Here is a 19,707-nt window from a genome sequence, read left to right as displayed (position 1 = left end):
GTTACTATTATTACTAGTTTGCTGATTCAACATCTCTATACAATAGTCTATGTAGAGACAAAGCCTCAAAAGTATGTTTTAATAACTTGCTGGTATCTAAGGTGGTGGCAGGGTTTAAAGATCTTTAGTTTTAAAATATGTGTACATTGAACAGTTAGGACAAAAATAATAAAGTAATCCTTATATAGATTTCCATATTCTTTATCTATAAATGTTGTTTTGCCTTATTCTGGATTTCTCAGAAAATATGAACTTAAAGGAGCACTCCATACTTATTCTCATGTTAAATGCATGTTGCCAATTGTTGTCCAATGCATTCTACGGCATACAAACTGGTGGAGGCGTTTTTAGTTATTAGAGTTTAAATTGAGACTCATCCCCTAAATTCGTGATAACATTTACTTTGTTATAACATATACATATATATATATATATATATATATACCGTATTGCAGGCCCGGACTGGCCATCGGGCACACCGGGCATTTGCCCGGTAGGCCGGGCCACGGCAGGGCCGCATTGACTTTAGGGGCTGATGGAGCTGCAGCTCCAGGCCCCTAACCTACCTACGGCCGCAGTAACGCAGGGCATAAGGGGCACCTGCCCCTTAAGCCCGCCGCAACTGCAACCGGGTCCGCCACTCTAAGGGGCCGGGAAGTCCCCACCAAGGCCGGCCTTACGGGTCTGCGGCCGCACAGGGTTTAAATTAAAACATCTGGGTTTTTTTTTAACTTTATTTAACATCCTCCATGTTAAATAAAGTTTTTTTAACTTTATTTAACATGGAGGATGTTAAATAAAGTTGAAAAAAAAAAACCCAGATGTTTTAATTTAAACCCTGTGCGGCCGCAGACCCGTAAGGCCGGCCTTGGTGGGGACTTCCCGGCCTCTTAGAGCAGGGCGCCACACTCCAGGGGGCGGCGGCGGGGGGCGGTCCGCACCGGGTGCCGCTCATCAGGGGCTGCCAACTTGCGGCACCCGGCACTCCTCCAGAGACGGACAGTAATGTCCGCCGCTGGAGGAGCAGGCTCGCAAGGGAGCGGTATCGGAGGTCTTTAACAGACCTCCGGTTCCCTTGAGTGATTTTAAGCCGGGTTCAACCCGGCTTAAAATCACTCAAGGGAGCCGGAGGTCTGTTAAAGACCTCCGATACCGGTCCCTTGTGATCTGCGCGACAACAGCTGTTGTGCGCCGGGGTTTGCTGTCAGATCCCGGCGCACAACACTGAAGCCGCGCCCACCGACCCGGTGACCCGGAAGAAGACAGAGAAGACAGAAGAACTGAAGAAGAGGAGCGAAGAGGAGGAAAAGGAGCTGTAAGGAGAAAAGAGGAAAGGTAGGAAAACATTCAGTGAGAGTGGATTGGTGTATATATGTGTGGTTTGGTATATATGTGTGGATTAGTATATATGTGTTGATTAGTATATATGTGTGGATTAGTGTATATATGTGTGGATTGGTATATATGTGTGGATTGGTATATATGTGTGGATTGGTATACGTGTGGATTGGTATACGTGTGGATTGGTATACGTGTGGATTGGTATATGTGTGAGGATTGATATATGTGTGTGGATTGGTATATGTGTGTGGATTGGTATACGTGTGGATTGGTATACGTGTGGATTGGTATATATGTGTGGATTGGTGTATGTGTGTGGATTGGTATACGTGTGGATTGGTATATATGTGTGGATTGGTATAGGTGTGGATTGGTATGTGTGTGGATTAGTGGATTGGTGTATACGTGTGGATTGGTATACGTGTGGATTGGTATGCGTGTGGATTGGTATATGTGTGGATTAGTATATGTGTGGATTGGTAAATGCGTGAGAGTGATGGGTGTTATGCTGTACCATTTCCAATGTCTTTTTCATGATCTAATTATGCTCTAAAAGTACATCATAACTCCCATCACTCTATACTGTTCCATACAGTGGCAGAGCTGGGAGGCAGAGGCCTTGCACCCCCACCACAGGACTCCTGAAAGGTAAGTGAACTTTAAAGAGGGAGAGGGTAGATAGTTAGGAGGGGGTAGTTGCGGCAGGCTTAAGGGGCTCTGCGTTAATGCGGCCATATAGGACCAGTCAGTCCAGTCCTGACTGGACCTATTTTAAGGTGGGGGCCTGGAGCTGCAGCTCCATCAGCCCCTAAGTCAATCCTGCCCTGGCACAGGCGCGGTCGCTGTTGCTGCTTGCTCCGGCAACAAGGTAAGTAGGGTGAGGGAGGGGGGTGCAGTGAGAAGGGGCAGAGGGGGGTTAGATAGTGAGAAAGGGGGAGAGGGGATAGATAGAGGTGGTACATATTGAGAAGTGGGGAAGGGGGTTACATAGTGAAAAGGGGGAACATAGTGAGAAGGGGCAGATAAGATGAAGAGAGGGGCTAGTGTGAATGCGTATGAGAATGAATGAATAAATGTGTGGATGAATTGTGTGAATGCGTATGACAATGAATTCATGTGAGGATGAATTGCTTGAATGATTTGTGAGACTGCATTAATGAATGTGTTAATGATTTGTGTGAATGATTTAATGCAAAGATGGTACGGGTGGGCTTTAACAATAAATAAATAAATAAATATGGGCTGCTCAGGCTTAAATGCCCGGGCCTATTTTTTGTCCCAGTCCGGGCCTGCCGTATTGGCTCGGATATAGGCCGCCCCCGTATATAGGCCGCACCCTAAAAGTTTGGTGCTTTTTTAAAGAAAAAGTTTTTTTTCTTTAAAAAAGCACCAAAAAAAACATGTTGCCACTCTGTCCCCCCCCCCCGAGATATGCTGCCACTGTCCTCCCTCCCCGCGATACGCTGCCGCTGTCCTCCCTCCCCGCGATACGCTGCCGCTGTCCTCCCTCCCCGCGATACGCTGCCGCTGTCCTCCCTCCCCGCGATCCGCTGCCGCTGTCCTCCCTCCCCGCGATCCGCTGCCGCTGTCCTCCCTCCCCGCGATCCGCTGCCGCTGTCCTCCCTCCCCGCGATACGCTGCCGCTGTCCTCCCTCCCCGCGATCCGCTGCCGCTGTCCTCCCTCCCCGCGATCCGCTGCCGCTGTCCTCCTCTGCCCCCCCCTCCTCGACTTACCGGAGCAGACTCCCGGTGTCTTGCGGGGCCGGCGAGGGACATCTACGCAATACGCGTATGCAACTTCCGGTACCGGTACCGGAAGTTGCATGCGCGTATTGCGTAAATGTCTCCCGCCGGCCCCGCAAGACACCCGGGAGTCTGCTCCGGTAAGTCGGGGGTGGGCAGAGGTAAAGCGCTTAGATAACCTCCCGTGCCGGCACCCCCCCCCCCGTGGGAAGTGCTGGCAGGGGAGGCTGTCTGAGCGTATCGGGGAGAAGGATGCAGGTCCCCTGCACCGCTGCGGGGGACCTGTATCTTAACCCCGCTGCCTGCCCGGCGCCCGGGACTGCATGTCCCGGGCGTCGGGCGCTAGAGCCCGAATATAGGCCGCACCCCCACTTTAAAAACTTAAAGTGGGGGAAAAAAGTGCGGCCTATATTCGAGCCAATACGGTATATATATATACAGCCCAGTATATATATAACTATATATATATATATATATATATATATATATATATAAATATGAGATTATTTTGAAAGATGAACTCTAGATTTAGAAGAATGTATGAAAGATGATTGTAGGTTTGGGAATATAAAGGTACCTTCGCCAGATGCGATCCAGATGAGTTTTGACCGCGGTGGCCTACAAACCTTGTGTTTGGAATGATCTACATGCTGATACAATAAAAGTTATCATGTGCAGCAAGTAAATCAATATTCTTCCAACTCAATGGGACTGTTTGACTGTGCAATGTGTTTTCTCTTTATTTGTTTAGGTTTTATTAACAGCTGCACATCTGTTTGTGCGAGGCACCCTGGGTTACTGTCATTTGCATTGTAATACATAGTCTCTGATCCTCGTCTTGTTAGCTATAGGTTTTGCGAGTTGATTTGTAACTCTTATGGTTTTCCAGGTTTGATTTGGTTGCAAATGGAGGGGCATCGCTGACGCTTGTGTTTGAAAGGGCTCCATTCCTAACACAATATCACACTGTTTGGATCCCATGGGATGTCTTTTATGTCATGGATACCTTGGTAATGAAGAAGGAAGAGAATGACATTCCAAGTTGTGATCTCAGTGGGTTCGTGAGACCAAATCCTGTCATTGTTTCCTCTCCGCTGTCAACATTTTTCCGTTCCTCCCCTGAAGACAGTCCTATTATACCAGAAACACAGGTACATAAGATAGTACATGAAAGCAAAAAAAAATATTTGTTTCTAGTTTTGATGCATGGAGGGGAAAAAACAGAGAATCTCCAAAGATCCCACTGATATATGACAAACTTTGAAACAAGTTGATGGTGTATCAAGATTTGTCAAGATGGCACTTTTCTCTGCCAGTTCTGTATGGTCCGGGCAGTGACTTCCTTAGTTGTTTATCTTGCTAAATAACAATATAAACACTTAAATATAAGACATATATTTAACAATTAAACAACGCACATATGGTTAAAATGAACATAAGAAATGCAGAGTGCAGCTTTCTCCAAAAATATACCTCCTTTCGTGGCTCTGGTCATATTACTGATATAAAGGTTCTGTACTTTCAATAAGGGCACAAAAGCATAATTATCAAATTAAAAAAGTGTCAAGGAATTAAATACATATTTTCATTTGTATTAGCATTTTTACCAGGATATAAACTTCATTCTTCATTTCCAATTTTCTCTATTTCATCAAATCTGTTAAAAAAAACACACTAAAATGTGAAACAAAACCCCAATAGTTGTGCTTGTGTATATTTTTACTCCTGCTTTTTGTTCTCACGCTGATGGTTATTGTGTACGTCCCCTCCATCTATTTATACTGGCTGCATTTTTGTTAAAACAAACAAGGGGGGCTATAGTGCTCTTTTCCCTTTTAAAGCAATGAGAAATTGCAACATCACAGACAGCTGTTTTATTTAAGATCTGACAGCGAGATGAAAACCTGACAAAATGAAAATGCAAGGTAATAAAATGTGAGAATGATGTTGGATAGCACACTTTCCCTGCCAAAATATTCCAATAAAAAGGAATGCTTGAAACCGCTCCCCTGGGAACATTCCGAATTTGTATACTCTGTACTTGGCTATGCATTACGAATGAGCAAAGCCGGTTGGCTTAGCAACTATAAATGCTCGCCTTCTTTGTGTAGGTATCTTATTATAGATTGTAATCCTTTCATTGAGGGTGGAAGTGGAATAAAGGTGATTACTTTAGTTGCCAGATCTGAGTGTGTAAAAGTCTGAAATCTCCATGACTAATGACTGCATAGAACCTTCAATCATCAAACTGTAGTTAAAACGTCTGTGGGTTTCCCATTTGGAAAAAGCCGACCACTTTGCACCAGAGCAGTGATAACGCAGCAAGCAGTGCGTGGGAGAGCTTTTTATATGTCCTCTACATGAAAGGAAAGACAATAAGACCAAGCGAGTAGGCTGATGTATCGCAGGCATAGGAACATTATGAGAACAGACAGTTTTACGGTGTAGATAAGTTGTTTCATTACCTAAAAAAAACTTGACATAATTTATGACAGGAGGAGTCAGTCAAGTTCTTTTTCAATATGTGATATGACTAGCTGGTTCTAGTCATTTCCCTAAGGGTGTATTGTAAGGAAAATGTGCTCATGGCAGAAATCCCAATAAGAGTCAGGTGTATAACCTGGCACCATGTCACATCATCCGGTGTTTGGAAAAGACCAAGTGTAGATCACTTAGCTGCAGTATTCTCCTTGGTTATTGGTCCTTTTTAGCCCCATTATGTCCTGCAGATAATCCAACCTTAGAATATTTCCGACCTGTTGGATAAATGAGACCACTAATATTATTATCCAAGTGCCCCATGGGTCTGTTCCTGCTGTACGCGGCTGTCGCTTTAATGGGTCTGCTCACTTGATATAGTGCATAGCTGTGGTTCCAATACCACTCTTTTAATACTAAGTTGGGTTTTGACCACACACTGTGCTCATTAACCAAATGGAAAGAAGGTATGTCACATCATTGCGAAATTAGTTCTGTACATGGATGTAAAAAGTATATTCACTGCCCTTTCTATTCTGTGCTGAGAAAGATAACTTTGACATCCTAGTAGTATCCCTCTAGGGTCAAATGAGGACAGAGGTCAGAGAGACTGCATAATTACACAGTAGACACATTGATCCAAGTCTAATTAGAAAGTTCCTGTTGTTCCTTACTGCTGTCTGTCTTAAGAGATCTGCATGTGTGAGACACCTTAAAAGAAAAGGAAAAACTTGACAGTATATGTTGAAAGCTCCTTATTATTTTAAGTGTAACAACATAATCAAAATCTGGTGTTCTTTCCTGTTTAAAGTTATGCATGCTGATTTGCATCCATCATTGTCTAGATGGGCATGTATAGTTGTGTCCATCTACAAACCTGTTCAATTTTGTCTTGAATAATAGGTGCTCCACGAGGAAACTACTATTCCAGGAACCGATTTGAAACTGTCCTATTTAAGTTCCAGAGCAGCCGGATATAAGTCTGTTCTTAAAATTACTATGACTCATTCTGTAATACCGTTCAATCTAATGAAGGTTCATCTCATGGTGGCAGTTGTTGGAAGGCTTTTCCAAAAATGGTTTCCAGCATCGCCTAATCTTTCATACACCTTCATTTGGGATAAGACAGACGCATATAATCAGAAGGTCTATGGGTTGTCTGAAGCCGTTGGTATGTATTCCCATTTTATTTCTCTAGTAATATTCATTTTAAAGACTCTGTCAGACTATACTTGATTTATAACTACCTAAAAGGGAAAACCTTGCCTTTACTCTACTATATATATTAATCTTCTTTTAAATAGAGGTTTAAATCTTTTCCTGACATTTAATTTGATGTTATAGGATTCTTTGCTTCTTATTCAGGCTGGCTTTTGGTTATGCGTCGTCCTGGATTATATTCTTCCCATAAAATAGTGCAAATTGGTACATTTAGCTGATTGGCTATAGATCACCTCTAAATACTGGTATCACTAATGAATGGTTTATAATGAAGAAGGATTTTAAAGGACATCTCCTACTGAACTTGTGCTATAAACCAATGGATTATTTTTCTCAAGCTTCATTTCTATCCATATTGTTTGTTTAAAGAACCTATATCCACTTAAGTCCTATCTTGTACAATGTACAATGTACTATGGCCTTCCAAATATCATTTTGTTTTTGTTCTTTTCTTGGCTAGAAGTAAGCCACAATTTCCATTGAGACCCCATTGCCATAGAGTATTCACAATTCCCTAAGAGCTGGTGTTAATGTGTTTAGACCAGTTCTACAGATATTTTAATAATAATGGCCTTCAACTTGTTATCATGACTATCTACATTGCTTACCAGCTGACTAACCCATTTCCTTTTCTTAAAAACATCTGAATCCAGAACTGGTTGTAAGTCAGGTTAAACAAATTTAAAAGAAGTTAGGTACAGGTCCATCTTTATTTATGTTTGGGCAAGGTCCTTGCTACGGACCAAAGGCCACCACAGCTTTTTAGTAGCTGGGTGGCAGATGAAAGTCTGTGAAATTGCTGGCAGAGACCTCTTCACTAATACCTCCTTCTCTTAGGTTTTAATGCTGTCTGTTGCTGGGCACCAGGAAATTTCATAATTTTACAAAATGGGAACAATCCAATTGGCCAGATTGGTCCAAGAGGAAACTTTCAATCCTCTGACTGTTCTGTAATATAGTAGAAAATGTTGACCTTATCCTTTTGGTGAGAGATAGCAAGAGACCCTGGCAAGTCCATCAGAAAAGTTTTTACCATTTCTTGAAGGCCTACACCTAAGCTTCGATTTTTGATTCTTGTAAGTTTCCACAAGTTTAGCTTCTGTTGAACTCGGAGAGTAATTAATTCAGAGCAACAACCCTTTTATTCATGTCAAGTTGGCTTTGGGGGACATTTTCCCTTTAAAATAAGTATGAAGAACACAAGCGTAAGCGTTTCAGAATCACAGCTCCTACTATTGAGAAACAACTGGGGTCCCAGAGGCTCGAGGTGCGAAGTTCTGTGAAACTTGTGTCCAGGAGCAATGGATATCATCTATCTAAACCAGCAAGAGTGTTAGATGGCGAATGTAGCTCAGCTCACAAACAGCTGCAACTGGGGGAAATATGTAAAAACACTGCTGGAGAGCTGAAATTCATCATGCAAGGTGTTAAACAATCAGAGGTGTCTCCGTGGTGTATTATCTGTGATTTCTGTTTCTACTTGAATTGTAATGGCTGTTTTAAAATTAAGAATATGTTTAATAGCTAAAAAATTTAAGCCTGTAGCCCACATGTTAATTATATTTCGGCTTGTAACAACGAAAATTAAATCATACTGCTTCAGCTACGGCCTAGCTTTTGGCTATCACCTACTCTAGCTGAAAATATGTGTTCGCATCTGACGTGTGACAGAGAAGAAAGCTGATACTTAAACTGTTTTATAAGACACCATGGAATATACCTACCAAAAAATCAGTTATGGCTTTGCATATAAATCTTGCGGTAACCGTCACTGAGAAAATATATCAAACCTGCCATTAGAGATCATGAATTGAATCTGTATCTTTGGGGTGTGGACAGTGGTAATGTCTTCCTGTTATTTGTGCTTTGGCTACATATCCTTTCTAGTTACTTCACCAAGCATTGATACAACACATTGACGTTGACACTAGGGAGGATCGTTTGCTTTATAACTATATCCCAAGATGGAACCTTGCAGGGTATAGGATTATTTGACCAAGACAATCCTGTCGGTGCTTGAGTGAACATAATGAATTTCTGAATTGAAACTAGTATATTATTTGGGGTACGCTTTCTTTAAAAGGTTCTGTTTAATAATAATGGCCTTCAACTTGTTATCATGACTATCTAGATTGCTTACCAGCTGACTAACCCATTTCCTTTTCTTAAAAACATCTGAATCCAGAACTGGTTGTAAGTCAGGTTAAACAAATTTAAAAGAAGTTAGGTACAGGTCCCTCTCTATTTCTGTTTGGGCAAGGTCCTTGCTACGGACCAAAGGCCATCACAGCTTTTTAGTAGCTGGGTGGCAGATGAAAGATGGAACCTTGCAGGGTATAGGATTATTTGACCAAGACAATCCTGTCGGTGCTTGAGTGAACATAATGAATTTCTGAATTGAAACTAGTATATTATTTGGGGTACGCTTTCTTTAAAAGGTTCTGTTAAGATGCTAGAAGTATTTCATCAAAAAGTCCAAAATGAAAATAAGGGCATTGATTCTTAAGAGAGACAATCCACTCATTTAGCGGTCACTAGAAGCATGTTTAGATCGCAGGAAGAAATCCTTGGAATGGGTAAACATTCGTATTTACTGTCTGTCAAAATGGAAGCGTTTGTTGAAAAGGAGGGGCTTAAGAAAGTAAAGACTGATCTCTTTTTAGCTCAAGAAACATGAGTATGTTACATTTACAGCAGAATCCCCCCTGCGGAAGCATAAAGAAGACCAGTTCTTCCTCTTGTCTCTTTTTTTTATTCAATGGAGAACCTATAGAAGTGCTATAAACAGCAAGCAAGACTTTCTTATATTTTGAGATGATGGCACTGGAATTTTTAGCCTGGTAACATTTTAAAGGTCCTTAGTTAACAATAATTACCTGAAATGTGCTTAAGAATGTTCTTCTTATTTGTTTGTTCAAAAGTACCAATGCTGTTTTTAAGAAGAACCTCTCATATAACCGTTCACACAATGTTTAGGCTGAGTAGATGACAATTTAACAAAAGATGCATAGTAAAAGCATCAGTCCTGTTAAACGGTCAAAGCAGGGCACAGTAAACCGCCAAAGGACCCTAGTTACTACCAACCACGACAGGCCTGATGAAATAACCCATGAGGCAATCACTGTGGTGGTCCGCCACTTGGTAATTGTCTCATTACGTTTCTAAAGAGGATTCCAGTGTAATAAATGATATGTTATTAAACTCTGTAAATGTGTGTATGTATAACACAGCTGGTAATTATGCACTTGAAGGATTTAATGGTAACTCTTAAACAGGAATTACGTAAGTGTAGGCTCAATGCAGATCTTTTTATTCTGATTTTGTTGATTGCGCTCTAAGTAGATTCTTTGTAATTCTGTATCACAGTATCTGTTGGATATGAATACGAATCTTGTCTGGACCTAACCTTGTGGGAGAAAAGGACGGCTATTTTACAAGGTTATGAGCTGGATGCCTCTAACATGGGTGGTTGGACACTAGACAAGCATCATGTCTTGGATGTACAGAATGGTAAGTCATTATCTGTATGCCATAATTTCCTGCTGTACCCTTCTTTGTTCGCTGTCACTATGGACTGTTTTTGTAATTAAAGTAGCCTTCTGTTCACTTGGATTATAATATCAAAGAGATATATCTATAAGATGTAATTTAAGGGAACACTATTAGTCCACATGTGATGGGGAATTATCCTACAATGTTTTAGTGTTGTTTCCCAGTCCTTTTGCTTAAACTAGAGCCAGCCTAGAGGTATGTAAGGTTCCAGTGCTGGGGGAATATTAAGGAAATATATTTTGAACTCTGCTATTAGTCCTGAAAGTACTGAAGATTCCTATCCAAATAAATAGTTATTATTGTTAACAAAGCACCAATATATATCTATATATCTGAAAATGAATATATATATATATATATATATATATATATAATGAGAAGCCTCCTTTATGTGGAGTGAACTGTGATTGGGTCTGTTTAGGAGTTATTGTCCTTGTTCATCTGAAAATACTGTCACATATATTCCCTGTGAAGGACACTTAATGATTCTCGAAGCAGAACGTTTGGGAAACATCCTGGGCAATCATTTTTGGGATTTGTTTTGTAACAAAGTACTTTGAATTCCTTTGAAATGGAACTAAGCTGAAAATATACCAATTCTCAGCTTGGCATAGCTTGTTTGATAAACTACCATTTAATATAATCCAGTCTCTGTTAGCAGTAAGAATGGAATTCTATTAAATGGGGGTAGCACTGCATGAGACTTCCCTACAGTCCAAGAGGGAGACATTGTGGATTTGTTATTTTATTGTTAATAAAACATTGGCACTCGTACAAGTTGCACTGTAGTGTTCATCTTCCAAACAGATTGTAAGCATTTGTCTTGTCATTAGCTATAGTTGGGGTCTTGTTCTGTTGCACACATACACGTGCACTGAATATAATAACACCATTCCGTAATATAGTTAAATACTTCACGCTGTGTGTTCAGAGCTTTAATTAGCATTTGACTCAGTGGAAAAACAACCATAATTAGCATTTTTAAAGGGAATTTATCATCAAACACAAATACTCTGTTCGAGGATCCATACTGTTTTAAATGCTTATAACACCATTAATACCGAATTGGATCTTTTGCATTATGTAAACAAGTAGCCATGGCTAATTTGTACATGGAGATGAGGAGTTCACACTTTTGCCATTAAGAATGGAGAAAGGAGGTCTAACTGCCATAACCACTCATTTAGTTCTCTAATGATACAAAGCAAAGTTGCAGTGATGAAAAACCAAAAGGGACCCACACTGCATAGATGTAGGTAGACTTGATACTCTAGTCTAATCAAGACTACCTTGATTGTCAGGGGTGTTGTTGGAAAGGGTAAAGTATTCAGCTACTTCCAATGTATCAGGTCTAATGTGAATAAGTGTTCTACCTTAATGGTTGTTTATTAGTAGTAGCTAACTAGTCCTTCTTTATATATAAAAGAATAGGTAAGGTCATAGGGTTAGACATTGTCATGGGGAACTGGATGACCAGTTGTGGAACTGTCTACATGATTAGCCACCCCCACCCTCCCAACCCTATGTCAAGAACAATTTACTTCCAGACAAAATGTTGTAGCCTTTTGTCCAAAGGTAGTATTAGCGAGAAGCCCCATTATAAAAAGATTGACCTGGGGCTTACAGTACCTTAGTGGTAATGATAAATTCATTTGCATGTGCCGCATGCTCCTAAAATAGCTTGGGTTCAAAAAGTGCAAAATTAGACCTTGTAAAGATATTCAAGCTTTAAAGGCTGATGAAGATGCAGACAAGCAGTGAAATATGAGTCTGCCTAAAGCCACAAGGTGAACCAATCTCCCAGCATTAAATTATATCGAACAGCGCCGCCTGACAACTGGCGACTTTTCAAAGTGACGCCTGTCTAATTGAATAAACGAAGTGGTTAGTTGTAATGACAAGGTGGTTGAGCCGGAGAAATGCATTGTAGGAGACGAGTTCAGAAGCTGACAGGTGTTTGCCTGTGCTTCCTCATAGACGGTCATAAATATTCTAATGTTCATCTTTCCATTCCACGATAATAGAGGAGAATGCTGAAGGACCTATTTCTCAAACTAATGACAGGATAAATCATGTGCAGATAGCTGACTTGGAGGATCCTTCTGATGAAAATTATACAACTACTCATTCGCGGGGGAAAAAAAAATTATGTCTCATGATTGTTGCACATGATGTAATCACACGGAGAAACGCCGGGGATTTTCGGTATCGTTGATCAATTCCTAATCAGGGCAGCATTGTAATAGAATATTGTGGATGAGACCGCACTCTCAATTTACATATCCCTGTTTTATTTTCATCTGCCTTGATTCTACATTGTGCGTTCAGCCTCTTGGATACAAAAATCTCTATAGTGAAATGTCACTCTCAAGCATTACAAAAATCTAATTTCCCTGGGTTTTCTTCGTCTTTTCTTCCAAGACCTTTGAAAAACCCAGCTCTTGCACTTTCTTTGTATACTTTTTGAAGGCTGATTATTTTAACTGCATCGAACAAAAAAATATAATAGGGGAGCCATTAGCCAGTAGTCCCGTCTTTAAAAAGGCCTTCTCCACGATCAATAAAACATGTTTAGGTACATAGTACACACTGACATGTTGTTTTGCATGGATTATGGCAAATAGAGATTTATTGTTTGCAGTGAAAATAATAGCTGACCATTTATAGCCATGAACTAGACAAACGCATTGATCTGTGCACAGCTGAGGACACCAGTAATGGATAACCATCACTGCATTTGACCATGTTCTTAAGGAAGAAAAATTCTCCATCAGGCTTATGCTTTGCTTCCTAATATCCATAAGGGCCATTAAAACTCTGCCGGCTCAGCAGTTTATATATAAAATGATAGTGATTTTTCATTGCTAAGTATAAATTGAAATTCAATGCTCTGCTATCTGTTGTCCGTCTTGTGTCATAACTTATAGATCTGTTATGTGAGTGCGTAAGTTTTTAATGACTTAAGCTAGTACTGCTATTAAGTATACATTTATACCATACATCTTTGCACAGTTGCATTGTATTTTTATATATCAATACATTTATACATATGTGACAAACTTACCAACTGAGGTGTGGGCGGTTTTGTGATGGCGCAGTATGTTCCACCTATAGAATGTTCCTTTTCAGCCCCATTTTCTCCTGCACATAGCCCAATGTGAAGACTGACAGGTTTTAAGCTTCACCCTGGAATGCCCAATTCTTTGTAATGTTGTGTGGCAGCTTTTGGGCATAGGCATCAACTGGCACGGGTTTGGTATTTTTGATCCGGTGGAGTCCTGTTCGAGCACCACAAATTTGAGTGCTGCCAACACATGGATTGTTTCAGAAGCTACCATTAAGAGTCTAGGCTTGGGTGACCATTGGGCTCCATTCAGCCAGAATCTATAATGCAGGGATGCATTAAAATCAGTACAAACCCTGGTTAACACAGCCTGGACACAGTTAAGTTTTGCCTTAAAGAGAGTACAGCCTAGATTATTTCTCTTAGCAAGTATAAATTGAATCTCTTTGTTGTAAACAATATTTGCGTAGATATTATAGGGTGCCAGAACAGCTTTAGGCAAAATATGATATAGATTAATTAAGAAAAAAATTAAAAACTCTGTTGGAACACAACATGTCTCAGATCATTAGCTTTTGAATTTCATGTGTTTTGATTGTTGTACTGCAAGCTGTGCCTGGGTGAGAGTGCTTTCAGACACGGTATAACGACAATATTAAGAATAATTGATTTTAATTTAAGTATTTTGACTTGTATTAGATTGATAGACATCTTAAATGTGTGGTTTTTTTTTAATTCCCAGAAGTCAGGTAGCTGTGGCATACATATTTGCCCCGCTGATGGCCAACGTGCATATCAACAGTCATATTTCCCTGGCTCTAATGTTTATGCGGCTTCAGTATGCTTGTACTTTGTTGCCAAATCTTTAAGTGGGCTACTTGTGCAAACGGACCAAAAACCATTTGAACAAATTTTTCATTTCGATTTTAGTCCATTCATTCGGACAGCAAATTTCATGAATAAGAGAGCCCTGTTTCTGTACTTTTTTATTTAAATTCTCCATGTGAGCAATCATTCCTGCAATTTTGATTTCAACACAAATAATATTTGGTGATGTGCATCTAATCCTTGTTTGAGGTCACGTGTACATGTGATGAAACTGATGCATCATTGAGTATATTTTTTTTAAGCCAAAGGTATATTGCCCCCCAAAAATGCAAAGCTTTATTTAAAGGCTTATTGTGACCCTTGATCTTTGTCACAGATCGATGCAAAAAAAGGTAATATAACAGGATAGAGCTGGTATATTAATTTGTCCTGTATTATAGGGCTCAGAAAATCAATGTCTGACACGGATCACCTTCTATCGCAATTGAAGTTAATTAAACCAAAACCCTTTTGGAGAACATAATAAAAAGAAAAGGGAAATTAAAGTAAAGATAAAAAAGATTTAAAAAAAAAAATCTGACTCATTTGAATATTTTTTATAGTTTTTTTTTAAAGGGCAGTCTTGTGTTCTTCTGAACAGAACAAGTTCCCAAAACATTAGAGATGGAATGGCTGCACAAATCCTTTCAAAACACATTTACTTTATATATTGCCTAAAACACTTGTCTTTTCATGCATTAAGTGCTCTTTCTTACGTGAGTTTTTTTTTTCTTCATCTAAAGCAGTGTCATTATATGTATTTTTCCCCCTGGATTGATATTCTTTGGAAAGTACCCATGTAAAGGAACACTTTGCAGTCATAAATATGCTACACCTAAGCAGTAAATAATTAAATTCTGCTTTAAGGCCCTTTTCCTTTTCTTTCAATTCCATATCTGTTATAGAAGCCATAATCAGAAAATCTAACACACACGCATGGTCGGCCTTGAGGTTAATCAGGAGAATTTGTAGTCAGAAGGCTACGCCATCCCTTGGAAAACCTGTTTTATGGCTTTGGTATAAGAACCTATGGTTGGCGAAGGATCTGGGGAGTTGTTTTTCATCACTGAGTGTATGACTGCAGGTTGGCCAGTTATTTTTACACATAAGATCACACAACTACTGTTGATTGCTCATTTGGGACTTTCAAGGGTTATTTGTTTCTAAATTGAAGATGGCATTTGCGGCTACTCATATGTTGTGCTCTTTTGTTTCTCCAGGTATTCTCTACAAAGGAAACGGAGAAAACCAATTTATATCCCAGCAGCCACCTGTTATTAGCTGCATTATAGGTAATGGCAGAAGACGTAGTATCTCTTGCCCGAGCTGCAACGGTCAGGCGGATGGCAACAAACTTCTCGCGCCTGTCGCCTTGGCTTGCGGAATTGACGGCAGTTTGTACGTGGGTGATTTCAACTTCATCCGTCGGATATTTCCATCAGGGAATGTAACAAGTGTGCTCGAGCTAAGGTAAACTTAGACTAAACTTCTATGTAGTGCATCATTTTATTTTATTTACTAAGTAACAGAGAAACGTGTCTATATGGATACGGAGAAAATGTATTTAAAGTCTGTAGCACAGCCCACCAGCATCCACCCACCCATGCAGATGAATTACTTGCCTTTGTAGCAGTTCATTTGCATGGGAGATTGCGTTGGTATGGAAAATTCAGGAATTCAGAACTGGAACTTGGCAGGGCTGAAAAAATAAATAATCAATACTATTTACTCATTACATTAGCACTCATTAACCCTTCAATGACAGAGTAGGTGAGCAATGCACTTGAAAAGGTTTAAGAGCATCTCATTTGCCTAGTTTCTTTAAAAAAGACACAGAACAATCCCTTCTAAGTTATACATTTAATGTGCAGGCAGTTATATACAACACAGATCACATACGTGTTGAAATCACACTTTTAATACCTAATCTAATATAATGCCAGATATATGTTGCATGCTTTCTTGAATTGTTTTGTTTTATTCTCACCTTCTACGTTCACTTTACGTCTGCTAACAATTTAACTTATCTTACCTCTTCTTTCCTTGCTTCTTCCAAGAAATAAAGATTTTAGACATAGGTAAGCATCCGTACTATACATACTCCATAGTTATGTTCCATAAATTGTGTAACATGTTCTGTAATTATTAATTGGCACACGCTCTATAAGATGTCACTGGTAGCAAGTGCATTTATAATGATTTGATTATGTATTTTACCGCCATCACCTCTACAGTGTCGACTAGTAAGGAAAGGTAGCCTCCAGTACTCCATCTTCAAAGGATTACAGATCCCATTATCCCGGTTTCTCCAGAACTGAACAATACTGAGGTCCTCGTCAGATGTTTAATAAACTGTATTAAAAAAATTGGTTAAGTCAAATGAAACCAGTGTGAGGGTTATTATAATCTGTTACCTGGCCAGTGGTCAAAGCACGAGCAAACACCACATGTTTTGTGAAGGAGATTTTTCCTTCTAACGCTGCTTCCTAGTTTCATAAATGACTATGAGCTGGTTAGTAAGAAGATCCCTGGCCTTAGTCTCACTGTCAATAATGATTACCACTCAGACGCAGTTTTATAATTCACTCGCTTTTCTGGCTGAGCATTCCATGATACCATTTCCTTTCTATAACAGTTGCATGTTATATTACACGATACATTTCATTTGTGCTACTTGAATACCAGAGATGGACAGGTCCTGCTCACTTTTGAATTCTGCCTTTCAGAAATATCTCCACCACCAGGTGTCAAGATAATTTAAGACTGGATCCAATGTTTGTTTGTTGGAAACACCAGCCTTGGGATACCGTTAATCCTTAGAATGCCTAAAATAGGAAAGCGATAGATGGTTAGATATTCTTATCACTTAAGTGGTTTAATAGATCTCCACTTTTCAGACAGCTCAAATTCTCAGTTTTCCTCCCAGTCTTACAGTTGCAAAGAGAATTTTAATATCCTAATTACGTTGATGCCAGGTGTTTAATAACCAGTTTTTTCAGATATTGTGTGTGTAACTTACCCTAGAATATATTTTCACTGAATAATTTATGCATGCGTCTGTACCCCAGCAATGATGACAACAGCACCACATGTAATTTATATCCCTTTCTTTAAAAATTCTGACTATGTTCCTGTGCTTGCAAGGGATTGGATCTCTTCCAGTGGAACATTTTTTTTTGTAATAGCTCCGAAGGGTGCCAAATCAGATGAAACATTTCTGCAACTTAATTACCTTTGGTGCTTTGATAGGGGAAAAAAATATTCATGATGTTTCATGTATTTCTCCATTCATCTGCCGGGCTTTAGTAGACTGCTGATAGTGATCTCTAATTTTTTCTGTTAATTTCTTACAACGCAAGCTGCCAAATAGTGTTTCAGCAGTGAAAACTAAGAAGGGGTCTTTTACTTTTCGCATAGCGATTGTGCCAGAGTTAAAACGTGAAAGCTTTAGGCATTTGTAACTGTAACAGCTCAAAGATCTTTATCCATTTGGCACGTAACAGATCCATTCTTAATGGTGAGGTGACATGAGAAACGCAAAGAGCAAGTGAATGTGAATATACATATATGTGTTTGGTTATATATATATATATATATATATATATATATATATACTGTATATTCTAGTTTCTTCTTGTTGAGATACTACCCACCTGTTTAAAGCAGACAATCTTTAAAACAAAAGTGTACTATTTTTTAGTGAGATGCTGATGGCTAAAACTTTTTCATCGTGAGGATGAGTGAGTGTTTTGCTAGAAGCTAATTACACATATGTACTTAGCTTGAAAATGCCCCGTTAACAGATTACAAACTCATTTGACATAATGTACTCTCGTAATTGGCACCTCTAAACAAATTAAAACCACTCATACAGTGATAATGGCATTTCTATTACCGTATCATTTAAACATCTCAAAGGCAGAAAGGGCGTGATAGTCTGCCTGCAGCAAAGCAGATTCTTATCACAAAAGAGAATACGATAAAAAATATATATAAAAATCTACATCTTGTTACTAGGGAACCATATACATTTTCAAACAAATGTGCTGCATTAGTTGCAAGGGCTCTTTCCTTGATGATATTTGGTGCTCCTTTCCCCTTCCAGACCTCTTGAAGCATTACATTAATATGTCTTTGGCACACCTCTCAATTGAATTTCTTTAGGGACCAAATCTATCTGTGCCTCTTTCCCTGGTGTCCCTCTTCTCTAGGAGCTCAAATAGTTTGATGGATATACGTGTATCACAGTGCTCCTTTTCCCCCAAAAATTACAATAACGTGTGTCTAAACAGGAGAAAATGTATAGATACTTCCAAGGGTAGGCTACCCACAACTCTATTGTGGGAGGGATCTGGGCGGAAAGTAAAGGAGAGTGTGTGGGGAGTAGGCGGGACATGGGTGGTGACTAGGCATGTCCCGCCCAGAAGAAACTGACCCAGAAGCTCAGGGAAGCAAAGCTTTACCTGGAGACTCTGGGTTAAAATCTGGTGAGCTTCCTGGTATGTTTATCAGGGACACAGGGTGTCTGAACATGTTAGTTCTGACACAGGGCTCCATTCATTAACTTTTAATGAACCACACACACATACACACTCCATTATGGTTTGTTCTAATTTCCATTGTTGCATGTCGGTGCATCAACCTCTTATATAGTTTAATGTAAAGGGTTATTCGTGCACAGAGCAGCCAGTTTGTTTAGATTGTCATGGATCCTCACCTGTAGTCGTTTACGGTTAAATCACAAACCACCAGAAAATACTCGCAATTTGGGCTGGAATATGGGAAGCAGAGAAAGCTCACCGAATGCTGGGGCTGATAGTGTGCAAAGAATGATTTATTGCAGTATATAATTTACCAGTCAATGCAAAGTGAAAACTGGGAATGAGGTACCTGTTTAAGTCATATTCGCAGGCTTATCTTCAGTAGTGAATTTGACACAATTGAAATATTGCATTAACTCTAGCATTCATATATTTCCTTTGTTGAAAACAAGATTTGATTACTTTCTTTTATCTGACATAATGAAAGAAGCTTATATTTTGGTTTCGCTGACAGTGATTAATGATTGTGGTAGGATTTAAAACGAAATCCTAAATCCTCAGAAAACCTAAAACAATAATGTAGTGTCTCGTCACCGAGTCAGACTTGAGTTGTTATATGCTGACTGCTCTCTTAAGTTTTCTTTTGATCAAACTCGCTTGCTGGCCGTTATGTAGGGGTAAGCACATCAGACTAGTAAAACAAAGGGCTAATGGCCGATATTAATCCTATGGGAGAAAGGTCCGATTGGCTAAGTAGAACGAGACATAACCCCAGTTGTCAGGACTGTTGGCAACTATGTAACACATACACCATCCAAATCTATGATCCTCTTAGGGTCATTAATAGTGACTTATGAATAAAGTCAGAGCCTCCCCGTTTAAATAAACCCATTCCTCTTG

The 19,707-nt window shown here is 39.6% G+C and overlaps 1 protein-coding gene across 1 annotated transcript in view; it reads left to right on the top strand.

Annotated features, from left to right (window-relative positions):
- TENM3 (teneurin transmembrane protein 3) overlaps positions 1–19,707 on the top strand; it is a 195,935-nt gene that overhangs the window by 146,098 nt on the left and 30,130 nt on the right. Inside the window, exons 17-21 of the mRNA XM_053459514.1 lie at positions 3,974–4,235; positions 6,466–6,733; positions 10,150–10,293; positions 15,487–15,736; positions 16,324–16,344. Of these exons, the coding sequence (XP_053315489.1) occupies positions 3,974–4,235; positions 6,466–6,733; positions 10,150–10,293; positions 15,487–15,736; positions 16,324–16,344 (945 nt within the window). The remainder of the gene's footprint in view (positions 1–3,973; positions 4,236–6,465; positions 6,734–10,149; positions 10,294–15,486; positions 15,737–16,323; positions 16,345–19,707) is intronic.

The sequence above is a fragment of the Spea bombifrons genome, chromosome 1 (genome assembly GCF_027358695.1).
Source record: "Spea bombifrons isolate aSpeBom1 chromosome 1, aSpeBom1.2.pri, whole genome shotgun sequence".
Classification (NCBI taxonomy): domain Eukaryota; kingdom Metazoa; phylum Chordata; class Amphibia; order Anura; family Pelobatidae; genus Spea; species Spea bombifrons.
Note: the sequence above shows the minus strand (reverse complement) of the source record. Positions and strands in the feature narration are given on the sequence as shown.